This window comes from Pangasianodon hypophthalmus, chromosome 21, assembly GCF_027358585.1.
Source record: "Pangasianodon hypophthalmus isolate fPanHyp1 chromosome 21, fPanHyp1.pri, whole genome shotgun sequence".
NCBI lineage: Eukaryota > Metazoa > Chordata > Actinopteri > Siluriformes > Pangasiidae > Pangasianodon > Pangasianodon hypophthalmus.
The window spans coordinates 10,915,069-10,936,019 of NC_069730.1; the positions used below are offsets into that span (position 1 = coordinate 10,915,069).

The following is a 20,951-nucleotide window of genomic DNA, read 5'->3' on the forward strand; positions in this document are numbered from 1 at the left end:
CTAATTACTATATCCATAGTACAAATTCCTGTCTTTGTGACACCTGTTCTTTAGTTGCGTTTGCAGCTTGCTTCGGGTGCCTTCCTGCTGTCTGAGTCGTTCTCTGAGTGCATTCACATCCCCCTGGATCGTCTAAAGCGAGCATCTCCATACCTGATCCACCGCAGCAGCTTGAGCCCCCCTTACCACTGCATCTCTTCCCCCTCCACTCGCCCCATTGCCTCCTACAGGCCAGATGACCAGAGTAGCACACACCCACCTCATGCTAGCTCAGGCCGACCGTATTCCAGTGATCGCCTCACGGTGCTTCCAGAACCGTTCAGCTTAGAAGAGGGCTCTGCAGAACTTGTAGGGGGAGTCCCACAGGCTGACAGTGGGCGTGGCTCTGAAACAGACACGTGTGAGGAGGCAGAACCACAGGGGGAAGAGCTGGCACAGCTGGATGTGGAGAGTTCCAGCTGGGCAACGTCTGTGGCTTTGGCGTGGCTTGAGCACCACTGTGCAGGCTTTTTTGTGGAGTGGGAGCTTGTGGCAGCCAAGGCAGACTTCTGGCTTAAACATCAATCACTTCCAGAGGGCGTAGACCTGCCAGGGCTGAGGGCAGCCGCTAGACAGCTGTTCCTGCTGCTGCGCCACTGGGATGAAAATCTGCAACTTAACGTGCTCTGCTACAACCCAAATTACATGTGACAGAACCAATTCAATCCAATTCATCATGCTCTGGAATGAGGATCTCCAGCTCAGCATGCACTGCTAGAGCCAAGTATGTGGTATAATGTCCACTTCAACATGGTCTGCTACAAATTAACGTAAAAGCTCTAACACAGAGTTCTTGTCTAATCCTGTATCTATATTTATAGTCCATCGTTACATGGACTAGACCCTAAAGGACAAGAGGAGCCATCTTCATACTCCTGTTAAAATGTCTTGTCTTGAGAAGCATTAGAATATACAATATGTATAAGGCAACTGCCATTTTATGAATTTAAATGATAAATTATATTAGTGTAATAACAAATAACTTTAGTCTGAGAGCTAGAACTACTTTCCTGAGAAGGGCTGCATTTGTCTGAATTTTGAGTATTAAAACAGCCAGTTTCAGCTAACTTCTGCCAAAATCACAGACTATAGTACACTTAATCTGTGCCTTCAGAATTTGCCTCATCCAAAATTACTGCAGGGATTTAAACTTTAGTTTTCTTTCTGTCTTGCTGAAAATGAAATGAAAAATCGCTCAGTTGTATGTGTGTAGGTTTTAGCTGCCACTTTTGTGTACTGTGTTCATTCCTAGTTTTCCAAAAACATTTTAAAGAGCTTAATTAATAGTTGAGATGGGCTGACGTGCTTTAGACTTGATGTTGAAGCTGTACTGAGATTTGCAACAGATGAATAAATCAATCAGAAAATCTTGCAATAAACTTTATTTTTAAAAACAAGATGGTGTTATGCCATTGTGTTGCTTCCAGTTCACAATCCTATGCCTGATGCTTTATAGCCCTGACACATTTAGAAGATACACCAGATTAAGTCTGTGTGCAGCTGCCTTATGTATTTAAGAGATCACACAAAAACAGTAACTAAACATGACAAAATCTGTTTATAGTCATGCAAAAATAACTTCACACACCTTCCTCAAACTATAAAAGAAGTAAAGAAAAAAAAAATAAAGAAATAAAAACAAATACTAGGAACAGACAGAAAAAGACAGTTGCCAAAAAAAAAAAGCCACTGGAAATAGTTTTATGCTGTTTTTGTGCCCTGTACTATATTCCTGAATTAGTTATTTGGCCAAAGCTTATAGTCACATTTGAAGAAAATGTTGTTAAGAGTAAAGTACCTGCCAATAAGACACAAAGCAACCATTTAAATCAGATTTGTCTACAATCAGATTTTTTTTTAAAAGCTTTCAGTTAATACAACTTGCATATAAATCTACAGTACACACTGCCAGTACACACTGACTATGTAGGTGCACTTTAAGGAACAGTTTACAAGCCCCATTCTACTCTGTCAGTCAGTGGAAAAATATAAAATCACCACTGACCAGATACTTGGGTGGTGATCATTTTTACAGTCTGTAATTGTAGACGTGGAAAGTGCCTGTGATGGGGGACCTGATAAAACGTCCAACAAATCAAAACTAATAAACTTGAAACTCAGTGTATCAACTTAATATTGAAAATAAGAAATTTGCCAAATATGCAGTGGCAATGTAATACAAAATGTCAAAAGGTTTTGCTATTCCACAACATAACGTAACAGAACTTTACACTGATGTTCCTGTTGCAAAAGGTCAGCCCGTTTCTTTTCAGTCTGGAACATGGCCCTCTGATTCTGACTTCAGGAAAAAGTTAATACCAAGAGTTAATTGCTGCTTTGTTGTTCTGTGTCTAATTTTTGTGACTAGATTTCAACTGTAAACTGCATGCTGGTCTATGGTGGAGTTATTGCTGAGCACAATGTCCAAAAGGTCTTCTCCCCTTTACACCCATTTATTATACATTCCATTAAGTTTTTTTAAGCCCACTGAACTCTCCACCTTATCAGTAAGAAACACCAAACATATGGTTAAACAGGTTGTGCATCAAACCCACCAAACTCCCTGAGATCACCTTCTTGCACTGTTCAACAGTTCTGACGCAAATCAAACAAACCTGATCCAGCTAACTAATGTCTTCTGAAGATAGTATGTATGTTTTTCATACAAATGTTTCATGACTTAAGTGAAAAAAAAGTGTTTGTAGTTATGTATTTCAATTAACAATGGTTTTGTCACAGTTATATTGTCACATTTGGTGTAAAACTACATGTGAACATAAGGGAATGCAAAGATTACAGTGTCCAAAAAAAAATCGTACTAAACAATATGTCAAAATGTATGCCAGACAATAGCCAGACAAAATCCCAAGTACTGATTAGCTGAACCAGGTGCGCTCAATTTGGACGAAAATTAAACTTTTCAGGATCTCTAGAAAAAAAACGTTGAAAACCACTGCTATAGGTGATATTTATATACTTCATTTCAATGTTTCAATGTCCCAAAATCACTAAGCGACACCATGCGTCTTTTCAAGTTGCATGTAATGGGCTACATGTAGAAAGTCACTTTACATGCTGATCCACATGACATTCACATATTCCATCTCAAAAAAATAGATCTTTAAGAATCTTGAAAATTTGAGTTATTTCCTCCTTTTTTTTCCTGCACATTCTCCCTCTTTCACCCAGAAGAGAGGTGTGTATGTACCAGGAACACAGAAACACAGCTGCCAGTGAAGCAGCACTCATTGGCGCTTGGTCTTGTGGGACTCTGAGCCCGTATCTGGTGGAGAAGGGGTCGGGTTGAACCACAGACATAGCAAGATGATGAGATGGCAGACGTGCAGGGACAAGGAGCTGTAGGTGGTAGAGGGATACGTGTTCCACGCCAGCTCTATCAGACCCAGTATCAACACCCTGAGAGACAGAGAGAAGGAGAGGAGATTTACATAGTAAAAAAGCAGAGTGATAGACAGAAAGATAATGAATGAGACAGAAGTGTCAGATGGAGAAAGCAAATCAGAGACAGAAAGCCAGACAGAAAAACAGAAGACAACAAGAAGAGAGAAACAAGCAGAGAGCAAGAACAGATGAGAAGACAGAGAGAGGGAGTAACTGGAACTATTACAATTAAAAAACAAGTGAAATTTTGTAAAGAGAAAATGCAGCACAAAAGATCACTTCAGGTGTGTGTGTGCATGCATGTGTGTTCTCACCTGAGCAGGTGAGCCAGTTTCTTCACCCCACCGCTCCACAGCAGGTAGGGCAGAGTGTGGAAATACCAAACGTAGAACTGGTAGTGCAGCGAGCGGCAGAAGCACATGCCGATGAAGTTGGAAGAGAACAAAATGAGAACGATCTGTGAGAGTCAGTTAGGGAGCACTAAACTATTGATCAGATAAACACGTATTAACGAAATACAAGTCTGCAAAAAGGAAAGCAAATAACAACAAGAAAAAGGGAGCAGAAAGACAAGAGACACTTGTTTAGCCCTCATGTTAAGAGAAAGCAGCTGAGCTCTCCGGAATGAAATGCTTTCGGCAGGTTTCTTCTGCATGAGCTAATATAACAACTGACATACAATTCTGATTACTTATGACCCCCTGACATGGCCAGACTGTATCTCCTACATGCTTTACCAAACACAGACCTCCAAATTTAAAGCTGACATTCTGTAATTTAACCTCGTATTTACAGATATATCTCAAGTGCTGGAGTACAGAACAAAACAGGCCCAAAACTCAAAAAAGTCAATTATGATTATATAAATCGGCTTTTAGAATGAGACACATAAAAAGATATGATCAGCACTGAGCTTCTGTGTCATTGGCTTCCTCTCTGACGGATCTTTCAAAAGAGCCCAAACACTGCTCCCTGACCTGTAAAACACACACACACACACACACACACACAGTTTAAACATGTCTGCATTTCTCTTCATGAAGGAGTTTATACCACAGGATAGGAGTTGCATAGACTAGTTGACTAACACAGCAGCTGTGGGGATGTTGACTATTTGGACGGTTTAAAAAAAAAAAAAAACACAGTTAAGCAGACGGTAAAAATACAAGTAAATGTAATTTGTTAGCCTGATTAGATTAGATGAATTCAGTTTCACTGTCAAATGCACACTACTACACTGGGAAAAGGCTTTTTTTTTTTCATTCTGATGTCACTTTGCATGTAGGTGTGTCCAGCTAGATTACAGTCAAATCAGTTGTGCATGCCGTCTCATAGAGTTCGAACCAGACTTATTTTCGGACACTAATAAGGCTAGAGTGAGATGAGTACAAATACACAGAGTTTAATATGGTGTAAAAACTTCGCAAGTCGAAAGGACTTCGCATCCTCCATCCGTGATTAAGCGAGGATTTTATCATTTAGTAATAAGACGTTTGCGCGCTGCGCTCAAAAGCACTGAAGCTGGATACATCATTTGTAATCTGTGTATGGCTGTGTATGAATTATGGTTTTGCTACTACTAAAAGTCAACTACTTTTTTTGGGTTAACAATCAACTAGTAAAAATTAGAAGTCGTGCAACCCCTACCACAGGAGGCTTCTGTCACTTTGAACCATCACAGTCTCCTACCTCTTCCACCTCCTCAAAGCAAAACAGGCAAGTGTGGTCAGGTGAGCGAATAACAGTGCCAGGTGGAAGTACCTAAAGATGGAAATTGCACAGTAAAACATCATTATGTGCTTGAACATGTTGTTTTCTATTGTACTTGCTCTCTCTATTATGTTTAACTATTAGGGATAATGTGATAAAAAGGAGATTTGCTTTCCACACAGAGCTGCTTTTATCATCCTCAAACACACAGTCTACAGTAATAACTGCACATATCCCAACTCACTGCTGTGGGGTGAAGAGAATACCTGCTGAGGAAAATGTATTCTGGCAAGAAGCGCCAGTTCACTGTCCACTTAAACAGAAACTGACGGCCCAGATCAAACGCCCGGCTCATGTAGCCTACAGGATTCACCAAGAGGAAAGGCAAACCTAACACAAGCTGAGGACAGAGAGGTAAGGGAAGGTAAGACCGATGGTGGGAGAAAGAGAGGCAAGAGGAGAGGGGAAAAGAGGTGAGGAAGCACAGAAGACTAAGATGAGGAGTTGCTTTAATTTCTTTATATTATTTATATTTATATTATTTATATAAATTGATTTAATTATTTATAACTATTTCTTGGTTTTAACAAGAAAGTGATTTTGTTGTGAGCATATTAAACCTGTAAACTGACCCTGCATTCATAGTAGCAAGCAACAGGTTTTATGACACAGCTGTGATTCCAGCAACAAGCAATTAGCAAATAGAGACTCTCAATTCTACAATAAAGCAATAAAAACAATAAAAACAATAAAGCCAAATGATGGGCTAATAAATATACATCATACAGTAGCCTGTATCCAACTTGGCTACCTACATTTCTTACTGGAACTAATAGCTGGACTTTGAAGGTCGGTGAGTGACCTGTGCCTTGTGAATACAGTGTGACTGTCTTAACAAGCTTTTATGCTTCTTGTCAGAATGTGTGTGAGACCTGGATGATGGCACAGAGTGTGAGCTTGGGAAGGGTCTTCATCAGTCCAAACTCTGACAGGAGGATGAAGAGGAGTCCTGGAGCGAAGAGCATCACGTTCATCTTCACTGACACGGCCAGACTATCCACATTACAGAATGCAGAATTTACAGAAATTACAGAATTTTAAGCACATACACAATCACTGCAAGAGATGATTAACTCAGTCATGACATGTTAAGCTTTACATTTTCAAAAGCCATGCAAACTAGGCCTTTATTTTTCTGTCTGATTTTTTTATTTTATCCTCAATTCCATCTATCCATCCAACCCCGTCCTTATCTATATCCTTTTACCTGTAGACAGCACAGCCCAGGGTCCAGTGTGCATCCAGAATGAGGTTGACTGCTCCAAACAGCAGCATCATGGCCACAGGGTCATTAAAGAGTCGCAACACGAAGATGGAGTGGATCCGATATGACGCACAGCACACAAAGAAGAAAACATATGGTGGGACCTGAAGAAACAGGAAGTAAAATGTTTATGCATGACTTTTTATATAGTTCATAGTGGATGTATTACCCCTTTGATAAATGAAGATAACAAACACATGTAAATCTTATTAACCAGTGTCATATAAAAAGATCATACTTTATTTATCCTCAAAGCACAAGACATAATTGGCTTACTTTACTTTTGTAACATTTAGGTCTTACTTCATTCAAACATTACACATTACACTCACCTTCTTTGTACGGTTGTAGATGCGGAAGACCAACAAGAGGGTGATAAGATAGAAACTAGCAAACAAATACTGTGCCAGTCTAATATTCAGCCCCTGGTCTGTAATATAGTAAAGTGCCGTGAAAATGTACACAAATCCTGCTGGGTACCTGAAAAACACACACAAACACACACACAGCTCAAATACTCTAAAATGTGTTAAAGCATTTTAACCAGTGATACAGCTGATCATACAGCTGATAATGTGAATGTGGAAGCTTTACATCCTCAGTTTTAAGAGAAAAAGCTGCAAGAAGATTAAGACAGAATAGAGTCAACAGTAAACTGAGCAGTGTTACGCAGAACTCCAGACTCAACACTCATGCTCTGCACAGCTGAATGAAACTCACACTAGAGGCCCCGTGTCTCCCTTTAACTGGGTATAGTCGTAGGTACCATTAATGACACCTTCGACCTCATCCATGTAGGCTTTCCAGTCAATCTCTGTATCTGTGGAGAGAGACAGTGTGTTTGGGAGATAAAACAGTGACTGGACAAGCTTTAATATTCTGACAAGAATAATGCAACAATGCCGAGCACATTTTACACATTTACATGCGCATTTGGAAAATCATATCATATGAATGAGTGGCATAGTACCACATTGCAGAATAGTTCCTTCCAGTAGTTCACATGGACAAATGATGTTTTCTACTAACAAGTTTTCCAGATGTTTCTACTAACAAGTTTTCCAGATGTTTCTACTAACCAGTTTTCCAGAACTGAAACATGTTTCTCTTCTGCATGTCTAAACACACTATCAATGCTAAACATTAGCATTAATAAAACCTAAAGCACTGAGGGATAATGTGAAAATCTAAAACAATATAACTACACCATAGCTTGGAATAATAATCATTAAAACACTTTGCACATCTTATTTCTGAATTAGTCATCCTTATATATGAGTCATCTATTACAGGACATGAAAAATGGACATTTTAGCTGGTAGTTAACAGTTTTTGTGTATTTGCTAATTTTATTGTAAAAACTCAAAACTTACTCTTTTAAGACTGAAATTGTCAACAAAGAACCCTTGTGTTAACTTGAGATGTGTAAAGACATTTTCTAATTGATTAAATCCATGTTTTCTTACATTTATTTTTGAAAAAAGACTAAAAGCTTCATGTTTAATAGTCAGAAAGGCAGAGCACTATCACTGGTCCATGGTCCAGTCATGGACATTAGCTTATGGGTTAACAAGGCAGTGTTCATTAAGGACCTGTTTTTAACAGAAGTCTGTGTTTTGCTCGCTTACATCTCCCTCTGCATTGCGGCATTAAAACTCTTAACCATTTCCACTGGCGCGGTATAACTCGGCCACACCACACTGCATGCCCTGGCTGTTAGCCGGTTAGCTAGCACCAGACTTACATGCCACTTTCTGAATGACCCACACGTTGATGCCGATTTCCAGAAACCAGAGAACCGCCGCCACCTGGAGAGTGTATTCCGCTTTGAACAGCACCAGGTGTTTGTCCTGCCACAGGGAGTTAACTGTGGTGTGAAAGGTGGACGGGCGAGCGCTTCTCTTTTTGCCTCCTGCCATGTTTGGCTGTATGACAGCAGAGACACGACAGCAGCAACTGCAGGAAATACACGTCCCTGCTGCCTGACGTTTTCCACCCGTATTCCACCAACCATGTGTGCTGTAAGAGGCGGGATTTGTCTAAATGCGGGTGCGAAAAACAGCGTATATGCAGAAGGCACGTCAATGGAGTCGCCATCTTAGAAAGGGTCATTTTCCCTTGTTCAGTTTGAATTTAGAGAATACATTCAATTTTCTCCAAAAACGCCAACAGCAGCTCACCACGTGAGGTTATAGTTTCAATCGAAGGCAACAGTATAATGCTGTTTACCTTATATTTTACTGGCCTTAAGTTTTTTCCTCTTTAATATTTGTAAATGTGTACATGGACTACACGGGGAGTTATTATACTTTTCAGAGGGTTTTGTCCTGTGACTCTTTCTTTTCCATTTGTGGACATCTGTGAATCATTTATAGGTAAACAGTGTCTTTCTTCTAAATAAATAAAAAAATAACAAGAAAACCGGAGTTTTGCTTTGGAATGATCTCATTTCTGCAGGTGAGCAGTTGAGGGTTAAGGGCCCTGCTCAGGGGCCCAGCCGTGGCGGCTTGGTGCTGCTGGGGTTTGGACTCGTGACCGTCCAGTCAGAAGTCCAACATCTTACACGACATTCCCTGGAAGAAGGTATGGGCCTTACCATTATTAATAATAATACTAATTAAATAATAATTAAAATAACAGTAAAATGGCCAGGTCGTTGGTCTCAGTACTGTCTCCATTTTACAAAGATCTGAGGACATGCAGGACGCAGAAGGTACACAATTTGCGATAAACACAAAATTATGTTTGGAAATGGCCCAAGGGCAGATTATTTTTGCGATACATCAAAACTTTTGCGACATTTTTTTTAAGGATGACGTCATCACGCACACCATTTTATCGGTAAAAGGCCAATTGGATGTAAACAAGCAAATTTCACAACACAAAATAAGTGGATGGAAACTGGCGAGTGTCCGCATTTACTCTGTCAAGAAAGAAGGGCTCACTAAGATTTAAAAAAAAAAAAAAAAACAGTAACAGCGCCATCTATAGTTAATAGTGCAATGTTTTTTCATGTCGTTTCTTTAAATATCCTTTATATAAAAGAACTATTGTTTGCACTATTTTTGTTACTATTTTAGCCCATCTATATTTTTCTAAAGTTTATTCTAATAAATAAAAAAGTTATAAATTGCACAATTTCGTAATTATCGGCCAGCCCTAACCGGAACTAACTGTTGTATTGTTGATATTTTACCACGTTTTGTAATCTGTTTTATTCCTAGTTTAAAAGGTCAGGTGCTTGTGCCATATGCAGAAATGTGTGAAGTCTGTAGCAGACTTTGAACAGAAGTGAATTACAGCTGAGTATCAGACTCCTGTCCCTTTCCAACATGGCGGACGCGTTGACATATTGTGTAACTAGCAGTTCTCTGTGCCCCAGTCTACAGTCTTTCTGTCCAGCCACGACATCTCGCGGGATTTGTCGGATTATGGGTGGGGAAATGCTTTAGACTGCGTGATCAAAACTAACGCTCAACTTCCGGGAATGACGTGACTTCTGACTATCTTGAGGGTAAATTCGTTACTATTGTTGAAGTTAGGTTAATATCGATACAGTATTTTGTGCTATGTGGAATAACCCCCGGATCTGTGTTTATCGTGGGACTGTGATGTGTTTGTGTACTTTACTCTCAAACTGTCCTTGAGGTTAAACTCCAGCAGTCACTCCAGCTAGCTGAATGCTAACTCTGCTGTTTAAATAGCTGCCTGCCTGGGAATGGAGTAGGACAGGAAAGCCAGCCTTCATACAGTATGTAGATACACTTATACAGGGAATAGAGGGACATTTGGAATACACAGACTTTTTGTTGTTGTTGTTTTCCTAATGATTGTGCACAGACCAAAAAAAAAACAACACCTGATAATTGTTAGACACAGTCTGTGTTCTCTGCTGATACTGTTATGACCTACAGTTAAAGAGCAGCTCCAGGTTTGCTGATGTCATGCTCCAGTGTTCAGACAACATCTGTGTCACTATTTGATTTGACAAAGTCACAGAGGTTATATTTTGCAGTCACTTTATACAGCAGTTAGTTTCAGTCCACTAATTTGATTGGACAAGCGGTGTTCCAAGAGTGCTGATATTTAGTTTAACTGCACTGGTACATTTCACTGTTTGTGTCACTCCACTTGTTCACTACATCAATTTCCAGTTCTAGCATTACAGTGAAACGGTTACTACATGTAACGCTCTATCCAGCTGTGGATTGTTTGGGAACTGTTTTCATTAAGGGAGCAAAAATAAACAATATTTGGCCATAGTGTGTCTGAAATGTCACTTCATATTAATTTTGTTGTTTATAGAACGGTAGTATTCAAGCTATATCACACGAGCATGAGGACTGTTGTATTGAATGTCAGCACTCTTGGAATGCTACTTGTCCAGTCAAATTAGTGGACCGGAACTAACTCTTGTATAATATGTTTTAAATGATTCAAATATCAAACCAAGTCAAACTTTATTTATAGAGCACATTTAACACCATAAAAATTGTCCCAAAGTGCTTTATAATAAGAAATGTAGTATCCAGAGACAATGATAACAAAGACAGCAACAGCTAAGGATCCCATGCTCTCACTGCCGTGGCCTCGGTTCGGTTCCCAGGCAGGGAACATCCCAGCCACTGGGAGTGCACTCTCTGTGCCGGTCACAACTCCGGATAAGATGGGACGTTTGCATCAGGAAGGGCATCCAGCGTAAAACCTGTGCCAAATCAAACATGCTGTGATCCCCTGTGGTGACCCCTAACGGGAGCAGCCGAAAGAACAACAACAATAACAACATTCAAAATGATCTTATAATGTTTCATACACATGGCCTTGTTTTTCTAACATCCAATTTTTCAATAAAAAAGAGAAAAACAATATTAAAAAACCCACAAAAACATATGCAATTCCTAAGCTGTTGCGGTTATAGTTTACCTAATTACACAGCTGTACACAGAAAATGTTTAAATACTATTTGACTTAGTGTTTTTCAGTGGTTTATGTAACTTATGGTACCAAATTAATAAATCAACATTATTTAACACATGTAATTGTTTTCTCAGGGTATTACCACATGACGCAGTAAACTGAACCAGCTAAACTGTAGCTCAAAAATGATAATTTTTTCAATATCTGAGAAAGGGCTACTGACAATGTCATTGCATCATTAAGGTCACTTGAGGTCTTCTTTATTACGCAATACCTGGCACACACTTTCCTTAAAGCAAAATAAAATGAATTTTGTTTTGATGCATTGAAAATTAATTTACATGAAGGGAATATTGTAATTTAATTAATTAATGGCTTGAAAAAGAATCTTTCTCCATCATCCCATTAATATATTGTTTCTCTTATGTTTACACAAGTCCAGCTCACACCTTGTGAGGATTAACAAGTACGAAAGAAGATGATGGAGGAATTCTCTATTGGGACAGTGGAGGCAGTGTTTTTAGGTTCCAGCATCGCTTTCTCAGGCCTCTTCTATTACCTGTACAGAAAGAAACGCAAAGCTGTGGACAAACTCAATGTGAGGATCATCCTGTTTACTTCTGTCACCTTTTGCTTTAAAAGAACAGCCATTAAAATGCAGATTGTGCACCTTTTAATTCAGCAGCATAGTCATGATCACTTATTTATGATAAGGTTTGTAGGAATCAGGTAAGAGTTTGTAATTGTTTCTGAATAAGTAAAAACGTGTTCATGTAATACATGGATTTGTGGTTTCAGGATGCTCCTCATATGGCTTTAAATGAGGAACTGGTGGATCTTCTGAATGCCACACCCGGGAAGTGTCTGCAGTATGTGGTTATTGAAGGTAAGCTGCTTTTAGTCCTCAAAAAGGAATCATACTGAGACTCTTATTGACCGAATGAGTTTTTCCATTTAGTCCTAATGTAATATAATGTAACTGTTTTAAATACTGTAGATTTTGATAATTAAGTAATTCACGCAAGTGTGTGCTGATTCATAGGGCTATTCATGAGCTTGCATTTTCAGCTTATCTCGCTGTGATTCCTCACTGTCTGTGTTACTTTCAAAAACTTTCAAAATCCCAGAATCATTGTACTGCTTAAACTACACAACCTCACTTGCAATAAATGTGTTATTTTGTTGATGTGTAACTGGTCCAAAATCTAATCATAAGAAAGTAATATTGCCAAAATAGAACCTGAGCAACATCCTATAGTTGTGGTTCTGCACAGATTTGATTGAAAACAATAAAATAAAGAATTTTTTTATGTGAGTCCCTATTCATACAAATAAATATGGGCCATTTACAAATGCATCCTGCATCCTTGTCCCTGTCTCCCTGTCTCTGCAGGCACAGTGCAGCCCATAGAGGAGCCCCTGAGCAGTCAGTTTAAGGAAGGAACTGTTGGTGTTATTCAGAAACTGCTCCTCCGTGAGCATAAACTGGTGTGGAACAGTTTGGCACGCACCTGGTGAGACAATGTTGAATTGTGCCTTTCTCTCCTTATGTTAGTTTAGTCACTGACTATCTACCTATCGCCAGAGGTTTCTGCAGTAAAATTGAAAGACAGTAAAATCTAGTAAATTAAAAAAAAAAATTGTAAAAAATCCCTAAAATTCCCCACATTAGGCTAGTGCAATAACATTTGTTACAACACACTCTTCAACTCATCAGTAGTCAAAAGCACAGTTTCAGGTATGAGTCTAGTCTGTGACGACCACCACAGAGTTATATCTATAGTTTTTTGGGCTATGGATATATAACATTTGGCCTATTAGACTAAAATATTTTAACTCCTGTCAAACATTATCATGTGTAATAAGTAAAAATATTTGAAATAAATAAATGAAAAATTATCAGTGCATTGCTGTGAAAAAGCATTTGATTTCTTCTCTTTTTGTCACAATAGATACTTTTCAGATCTTCAAACAAAGTGTATAAAAAGACAAAGTCAACCTGAGTAAAAATAAATGATCATTTCATTTATTGATGGAAAAAGTTTATTCAACACCTACTGGCCCTGTGTGGAAAAAGTAATTGCCACCTTTCCTCAACCAACCAATTAACCACATGTAATTGAATTTAATTAGATTAGACACACCCAAGCTTGATTACTGCCAACTCTGTTCAATCTAAACATCAGTTAAATAACCTATCCAGCCTATCCAGCAGTGTGAAGTAGGCTAAAGGTCTCTACAAGCAGCACACTATGCTGCGATCAAAAGAAATTCTGGAAGAGATGGGAAAGAAAGTTATTGAAATATCAGTCTGCTGTCTACCATAAAACCCTGAAGGAGAAGGTCTGGTCATCACTCTGTTGTCTGAGGCTCAAGCACGATTGGGTTATTCAGCAAGGCAGTGATCCTGTGCGCAAGAGCAAATCCACTTCTGAAGGGCTTAAAAGAAACAAAATTAAGGTTTTGGAGTGTCCTAGTCAAAGGCCTGGCTTGAACCCCATTGGGATGCTGTGGGAGAACCTTAAACGGGCAGTTAACACTTGAAAACCCTCCAATGATGCTGAATTAAAGCATTTCTGGAAAGAAGGGTGGGCCAAAACTCCTCCACAGCGATGTGAAAGACTGATCTCCAGTTAACAGAAGCGTTCAGTTGCAGTTGTTGCCGCTAAAGGAAGCACAACCAATTATTAAGTTTAGGGGGCCAAATACTTTTTCACAGCACTGTATCTTTAACTGTATGGCAGGCTAGGGCTTTCAGGATGGCTTCATATTGCATTCAAACACAGTCATGGAGAGCCAACTACCTTTATTGCAACGTTATCAGTACAACAGCTTACACACTAGAGCTGTTAGAATTTCTTTTGTTTTTTTTTTTTGTTTGTTTTTTTTTTAAACTTTTTTTTTTCTACCATTTCCATTTATCTCTAATGCACAACAAAAAAAATTCATTAAAAAAATGACTTTTGACTCTCCTTGGCTTCCTCACACACAATGCTTCTCTCTCCTGCAGGATGGACCGTGAGCGTGTGCTGCACGAGCGTGTGAGCAGCGTGCCCTTTGCTCTGGTGGGAGTAGATGGAGCACGGGTGCGGGTGCTTCGTCCACTGGAGGCGTCTGGCCCTGAGATGGAAACAGTGCATGAGAAGTTCCACCAGGCCAACTACGGCTTTAGTGACCTGCTCAGCCAGTATTTGAGTGGCGAGAAGAGCAAGGGCCAGCTGGAGACAGAGGAAATGCTGAGGGTGGGTGTGTCCATCACCGCTGCTGGGGAGCTCATCCTCGATTCGGACCGCCTGCTCAAACTCCGCCCCCCAACTGACGGCTCCACCTACTTCCTGACCACGGCTGACTTTGAGTCACTCCGGCATGACCAAGAGGGCCAGGCATCCTGCTGGTGGGCCCTGGCGGGCATGTTTGCTCTGGTGGGCGTCGCTGTGGTTCTGTGGGCAGGGCTTCAATGTTATAGGCGGATCCAGAGGAAATGGGAGAGAGAGAGGATGAAGAGGGAGTTTGAACGGATAGGGGAGGGAGAGGAGGACCTTGAGAATGCATGCGTAATCTGTTTGAGCAACCCAAGAGGGTGTGTGTTGCTGGATTGCGGACATGTATGTTGTTGCTACAGCTGCTATGAGGCACTACCTCAGCCGACATGTCCAGTTTGCAGGCAGGGGATCAGGAGAGTCGTGCCCCTCTATCAGGCCTGAAAATGAAAGCGCAAGAGGTAGTGGATTAAAAGCTCTACAGAACTACTAGACACTGAGAGACAGAGGCCAGGGATAAGATGGGTTATCCTCTACCAGGCCTCAGGCAGAGAGAAGCCAGTGGAATAAGAGAAAGAAAACCCACAAAAGAGAACACCGACAGATAGGAGAGACATGCTATTGTTTAAAACCTTCTTTATCAACATTTTCGAAGTTCCTAAAGACTAGCATTTTGAAAGAGTACCATTCACTCTCTGCACTTTCCCCCCCTCCCCTCCTCCTCCTCTTGTCTTTGTTCTTGCTCTCTCTAGTTCTCTCAAGTAGAAAGATTTGGGGTTTTTTTTGCGTGCCTACCTTAGATGAAAAAGAGGCTGTTTAAAGTGGCCTATAAAAAACTTTCATAAAAAAAAAAAAACAGCTCCGATTCATATGCTAAGTATAGTTTGTTGTGGAATTACGCCAAATTGTATCGAAAAGCAAAGACCTTCAGAGTGTGTGACAAGGTACTTTTTATATAATGTGACAAATACTTAGCGTCTACAAAAAATATTTCTGTTTACATATCACTCATTATGGAGTAAAATCTAACAGAACATTTTTCTTTTGACATGTGAAGAAGTGAATGTTAATAATGTTAAAGATAGTGCTTGAGTGCTTGATAGAGCTTGATCCCATGATCTATTGATCGTGTAAGAATAGATGTGTGCATGGAGAGTTTACAATACTGTGATCTTTTCTGTTCAGGAGTCTCATTTCTAGCAGCTACTAAAATTACCAATTTTGACCTTGTAATGGCTTTTGATCTTTTTAATGGAAAACAGGTAATTGCCTTTAAAAAAATAAATGTTGAATATTTGTCATTAGTAAATGTGATCCACATATAAAATCAATCCAAGCAGTTGCATCGCTTCCTTAGTTTTCTGGCTTAGAAGGTTACAGAAAGGAAATCGCTTAATATGCCATCCTACCTGTGTTAACACAGGGAAAACTCTAAATCAGGACTCTAGTTGTACAGAGTTAAGAGCATTTCCCTGGGTCACTATATCAGCTGACTGGCCAACGTTGACTTGATGTGTTTGAAATTAGAAAGCAATGAATGAAGTATAAGATAAAATCATATGAAACCTTTAAAGTGTACTGCACCCTGGGCAACCAAACTTGGTCTGTATATCCTGAAAGCATGGAAGCGTATTAATTTTAACCTTGGTGCCTTAATTTGGACTCAGTTATTTGTTTCTCTTTAGTATTGTCACTGGATCTTTTGTATTATTTGTTTTAGGGGCTGGAATTGAACTACTACTACTACTTATTATTATTATTATTATTATTATTATTATTATTATTATTACTATTATTATTATTATTATTATTATTATTGTTCCCTGGTGGCCTTGCGCCTAGGATCCCGCGCTCTCACTGCCACGGCCCAAGTTTCATTCCCAGGCATGGAACCAACCCGGCCACTGGGGGCTGCACAAAGTCAGTGCACTCTCAGTTCCCATCCCATGCATGGATAAAATGGGAGGGTTGCGTCAGGAAGGAGCAGCCAAAAGAACATAATTATTATTATTATTATTATTATTACTATTCATTTCCAGTGAATTGTGTAATTTTGGTTTTTCCTGATCCAGCAGTTGGTAAGCCCTTCATGAGCTGAGTCAGCTGAATTATGTGGTGTAGAGCAGGAAGATCACACAAATGTAAGTGAGTGAGAGAATATACATTATGAATCTTGGTCAAGATTCAGGTAAGCGGGATGATTTATAGCCTGATGAAATGGAAAAGTACAGAATGTCATCCTTTGAAGTAGAGAGTTGTAAAAGGTCATAAATCTTACTGAAAATGTGTGCATGTGTAGGTTCTTATTTAGCCACTGCTTGAGGAGTGGCGAGTGTCAACAGGAAGGTTGGATCCGTAAAGTTTTCCACTGCAACAGCTGCATGCTACTCTGCTTACTTACATTCTCTGTGTTCCAGTAACACACTTGCTCTTACTTGAAATTATGCTTTGACTTTAGAAATACAAAAATTCACACAGAAGATCATATTAATTCAGAAGTATGGGTTAGGTAAACAGTACAATAGGATTTCTCTGAAGCCTTATTCAAACCCTTCTGTGAGTAACACACTAAACTTTTAAACCAAGATCAGCCACTAGGAGGCACAGGAGCTCTAAATGTACTAACTCACAGTAGTAAACTGAGTGTAAATTTCCATTACGTATACCTAAAAACCCCAATTCCACCCCCACCAAACACATCCATATTTAATTGATTTAAGAAGATTCAGAAGAGTTCTTGCCATAGGTAGCTTTTCTCAGGGGATTTCACATTGACGTTTATGCATGCTGTGCCCTTGTCTTTGTGACAGGTTGGGACACTGAATCCATATTGGGGCTGTTTGTGTCCTTGCTTCTGCCACCTGCTGTAAAAGGAAACCAAAGGCTACAGGATTCCAGACCGAAGTTGTCTGTTGATTTAGGCTACGCTACAGTTGTCTACAACAGTATACTCAATAATATCAAACAAATGCTGTAACTATAGCATTTATTTTCTGGCCTTATAAGTGAAAGTTAAAACTTATTTTATTAAGCCCTTGCAGTGGAACTACTTGATATATGAATTAACTGATGTAGCATCATATCAGGAGGTGTAATCAAGCAGGAAGCTGACCTGACCCTAAAAAGCTTGATGTAGGGAAAATGACATGCTTTGGCTAGTTTTTGTTAATAAGGCATGTCAAACATTGTCATAATTAGAATCTAAAGTTGTCATGACATATATATTACAAATTTGTGATGCATGTATGCATACAATTATGCAAAATTATCCTAACTTAGTTCGCATCATGTACATATGTTTATGATTTAATAATTTTCAGCATGCCCCAGATAGCAAATTGTCCATTTAAAAGCGAAATTAAATAGTGACTGTTTGTCTGCATGGTCATGAACCATGACATTTAAAGTTGTTGACAAAAAGTCTTCATGTAAGTGCAGAACAGACAATACAGCTTTTTCCCATTTGCACACATTGTAGCCTGCTTTATATAGATCAGGATTATCACATCATTCTTAGGGCTGTATTCAGAGTTGAGTTAAAAGCGCATATAAAAGATTTAATACAGAAATTGTATGTCTGTATTCAGACCTCATATAATATCTATTCGCTATTCAGGCCGTTACCTGAGAACTGCACACGCAGGGAGTAGTTTCCCTAAAACAGCTGTCTTTTAAGATTAATACTTGTCACACTGTATGAGTTTATCCCAATAAAATGTTGGCCAGATTCTTTAACTGACTGTGATAAGCTGTTCTTCATGTCAGATTACTACATTTTGGTTAAGTCATCAATCAGTGTGGATCCCAAAGTCAAATTCAGAAGTAATTATTATACACCTGTCATTAATTAAGTGATTCTGATTAATCCCAAATAAAGATCATGTTTCTGTAGGGTTTTTTTTTTTTATCCGACAGTCATGGTCCGCAAACAGCTTACAAAGCTCTGGGTGACACTGGATATTAAGCTCATAAGTCATTACTATTGGGTTTTTTGGTTTGCTGGGGCTCTATCATTGTGAAATGGAAGAAGTTTGGAACCACCAGGAATCCTTCTAGAGCTGTTCATTTGGGCAAACTCAGTAACTGGGCTACAAGGGCCTTAGGGGCAAAAACCAGGTCCTGCGCATCAACTGGTAACACCATACCTACAAGTATGGTCTTGGCAGGATCATGCTATGGGGTGTTTCTCAGCAGCAGGGATGGGGAAACTGGACAGAATCGAGGGAATGATGAATGGAGCTAAATACATCCATGAAGAAAACGTCCTCCAGATTCCAAACAACATCAGACTGGGGCAAAGGTTCGCAATTAAGCACAACAATGACCTGAATTTCCTTGATTGGCCCAGCCAAAGCCCAGACTTCATGCCCATAGAACTTCTTTGAAGAGAAGAACCTGAAGACGGCAGTTTACACTCCCCATCCAATCCAATTGAGCTTGAGAGCATCTGCAAAGAAGAATGGGAGAAACTGCCCAAATCCAGGAGTGTAAAGCTTGTGGTGGAGGGGCCGTGGCTGAGCACTGCTTGTGAAAGGAGAGCAAAATCTGGGAGAAGGAGTGGGTAATGAGCATGAATGAGCATGCAACATTGTTCTATTTATACACTGTGTGTCTTACAGTGGGGGTGATATTCTAAGCAGAGAGATCTGGTGGTGGCAAGCGGAGAAACCTAATTTGATAACGTCTTGCTGAACTTGCGTGTGTGCATATGACTGTTGCATTTCTTTAATGCATTTAGGTAGAGAAGTTTTTCCATGCTGAAAAAAACGTGAAACAAAAAACAGCCCTGCGCTGTCTCCCACACAGCTACCTCCTGCGTCCTCATTGTTTCCATGACATCTAGGGTATAACATTATCTAAATTAATGTTTCAGTTTTTGACGTTTAATAAATTTGCAAAAATTACAAAAAAAAAAATACCATTTTCGCTTTGTCATTATGATTTATTGTGTATAGCTTGATGACCAAAAAAGCCAGTTTAATCAATTTTAAATTACATCTATAACAAAGTGTGCAATAAATGAAGGAGTCTTTAATATTTTCCAAACGCACTGTACACCTTCAACGTAGATGGGGACTTCCTGCAGTCTTGCACTCCTTGTAGGAAGGCTAGTACACTGAATCCAGATGTAGAGCGCATGGAGGAGAGCACCATCCAAATTTGTGCCACCTGATTGATGTATCTGACATTCACAACCTGTTGTGGCAGTGTGGTGGTGTCTCAGAACTGGTAAGAAGGATTTGAGGGCTAGACAGACTGCCCTCAGTTCCAGCTGTTGATGCATTCTACTCTCACACTGGGCTCCTCTGTCTCCACTGGACCCCTGTCATGAGAAAACAATTGTGCCACCAACAAGTCAGTGCTTGTGCCTCCCTTGCTGAGACCAGGACATGTCTCTGTCTGTGGTTTTTGGGGTTTGGTTGCAGGCTGATGACAAAAGGCCTAAGGGGACCCTGCTGAGGACTTTTGACTACTGACTAACAGGTCCAAGAATTTGCTTTGGCATGTAGAACTCTGCAACAAGGAGACACATATATTTTGTCATGTCAGTATACTTTGTCCAACAGTATCACACAGCAGGATACATAAATTACAGCACAGGGAAGAAGACTAATCACACTCAATAAACAAGAGACAAATCACAATATATTTTCAAATAGCAATGAAGATACTACCTCACTATGTCCCAGAATGTAATGAGTCCAGGAAAGAATTCTGGTTAAGCAGGGATATGGTCTTAGGGAAGAAACTGTTCAGGTATCTTTTGGTTTTGGTTCTGAGTTGGTTTGGTTCTAAGCATTTTCCAGAGGGAAACATTTGAAATAGGTGATATCCAGGGATATCTAGCAGAGCCAAACCAGACAACAATAGAGTAAGTGAACATGCTTTCAATGATGGCTCTGTAGAACTGTGTAAGGGTGGGTTGTGCAATGCTGAGGTTTTTTATCAGTCTTAAAAAAGTATATGTACTGTACTTTTTTATGGAAGTGATGTTTTTAGCCTTGTCTTCAGTGACAGTGTTCAGGTATGGGAAAATCAGGTGTTTGAATGTCTTCATTGTCATTGAGGCATGTGCAACAGGTCTGTAGTCACTGAGGCATTTTATTTTGTGCTTTTCTGGACAGAAACAATGAAAGAAAATTTGAAGCAGTCTTGAACAATGCTCAGTAATTAATTAAAATTGGCTGTGAAAACTGGGGCTGGTTATCTAGCACATTGTTTTAGTGTGGCTGCAGATACATTGTCAGACCCTGCTGCCTTTTTGCAGTTCTGTCTTCTGAATAGTCTCAGAACATCCA

The 20,951-nt window shown here is 39.6% G+C and overlaps 3 protein-coding genes across 8 annotated transcripts in view; 2 read left to right on the forward strand and 1 right to left on the reverse strand.

Moving 5' to 3' along the window:
* The window catches only part of vwa5b2 (von Willebrand factor A domain containing 5B2), a 51,013-nt gene extending 49,263 nt beyond the window's left edge, over positions 1–1,750 (forward strand). Inside the window, exon 23 of the mRNA XM_026925398.3 lies at positions 55–1,750. Coding sequence (XP_026781199.2) covers positions 55–690 — 636 coding nt within the window. The 3' untranslated portion in view covers positions 691–1,750. The remainder of the gene's footprint in view (positions 1–54) is intronic.
* On the reverse strand, positions 1,407–8,465 carry alg3 (ALG3 alpha-1,3- mannosyltransferase). The gene is made up of 10 exons (XM_026925400.3): positions 8,220–8,465; positions 7,196–7,295; positions 6,808–6,955; positions 6,419–6,579; positions 6,084–6,204; positions 5,418–5,551; positions 5,131–5,202; positions 4,342–4,418; positions 3,756–3,900; positions 1,407–3,456 (listed from the first exon to the last, which is right to left on the reverse strand). Exons 1-10 carry the CDS (start codon positions 8,392–8,394, stop codon positions 3,285–3,287), a joined length of 1,305 nt encoding a protein of 434 aa, XP_026781201.1. The 5' UTR covers positions 8,395–8,465; the 3' UTR covers positions 1,407–3,284.
* Positions 8,466–8,556: 91 nt separating this feature from the next.
* Positions 8,557–15,994, forward strand: mul1a (mitochondrial E3 ubiquitin protein ligase 1a). 6 transcript variants are annotated; one of them, XM_034314591.2, is made up of 6 exons: positions 8,557–8,850; positions 8,933–9,058; positions 11,830–11,990; positions 12,191–12,278; positions 12,786–12,906; positions 14,403–15,994. In XM_034314591.2, the coding sequence occupies exons 3-6, from the start codon at positions 11,871–11,873 to the stop codon at positions 15,094–15,096; spliced, it is 1,023 nt and encodes a 340-aa protein (XP_034170482.1). In that variant the 5' UTR covers positions 8,557–8,850; positions 8,933–9,058; positions 11,830–11,870; the 3' UTR covers positions 15,097–15,994. The 6 variants fall into 6 exon arrangements, with proteins under 6 accessions (XP_034170482.1, XP_026781613.2, XP_026781610.2 ...); XM_026925812.3 differs by having other exon boundaries at positions 11,835–11,990; XM_026925809.3 differs by lacking the exons at positions 8,557–8,850; positions 8,933–9,058 and adding an exon at positions 9,858–9,989.
* The last annotated feature ends 4,957 nt before the right edge of the window (positions 15,995–20,951 follow it).

Coding starts and splice junctions, on each gene's coding strand:
- alg3 (XM_026925400.3), bottom strand. CDS start 8,394: ATGGCAGGAGGCAAAAAGAGAAGCGCTCGCCCGTCCACCTTTCACACC. Junction 6,956..7,195: donor GGAGACACGGGGCCTCTAGT/GTGAGTTTCATT, acceptor TGTGTTTTTCAG/GTACCCAGCAGGATTTGTGT. Junction 3,901..4,341: donor ACAGAAGCTCAGTGCTGATC/ATATCTTTTTAT, acceptor ACTGACTCTCAC/AGATCGTTCTCATTTTGTTC.
- mul1a (XM_034314591.2), top strand. CDS start 11,871: ATGATGGAGGAATTCTCTATTGGGACAGTGGAGGCAGTGTTTTTAGGT. Junction 12,279..12,785: donor GCAGTATGTGGTTATTGAAG/GTAAGCTGCTTT, acceptor CTGTCTCTGCAG/GCACAGTGCAGCCCATAGAG. Junction 12,907..14,402: donor AACAGTTTGGCACGCACCTG/GTGAGACAATGT, acceptor TCTCTCCTGCAG/GATGGACCGTGAGCGTGTGC.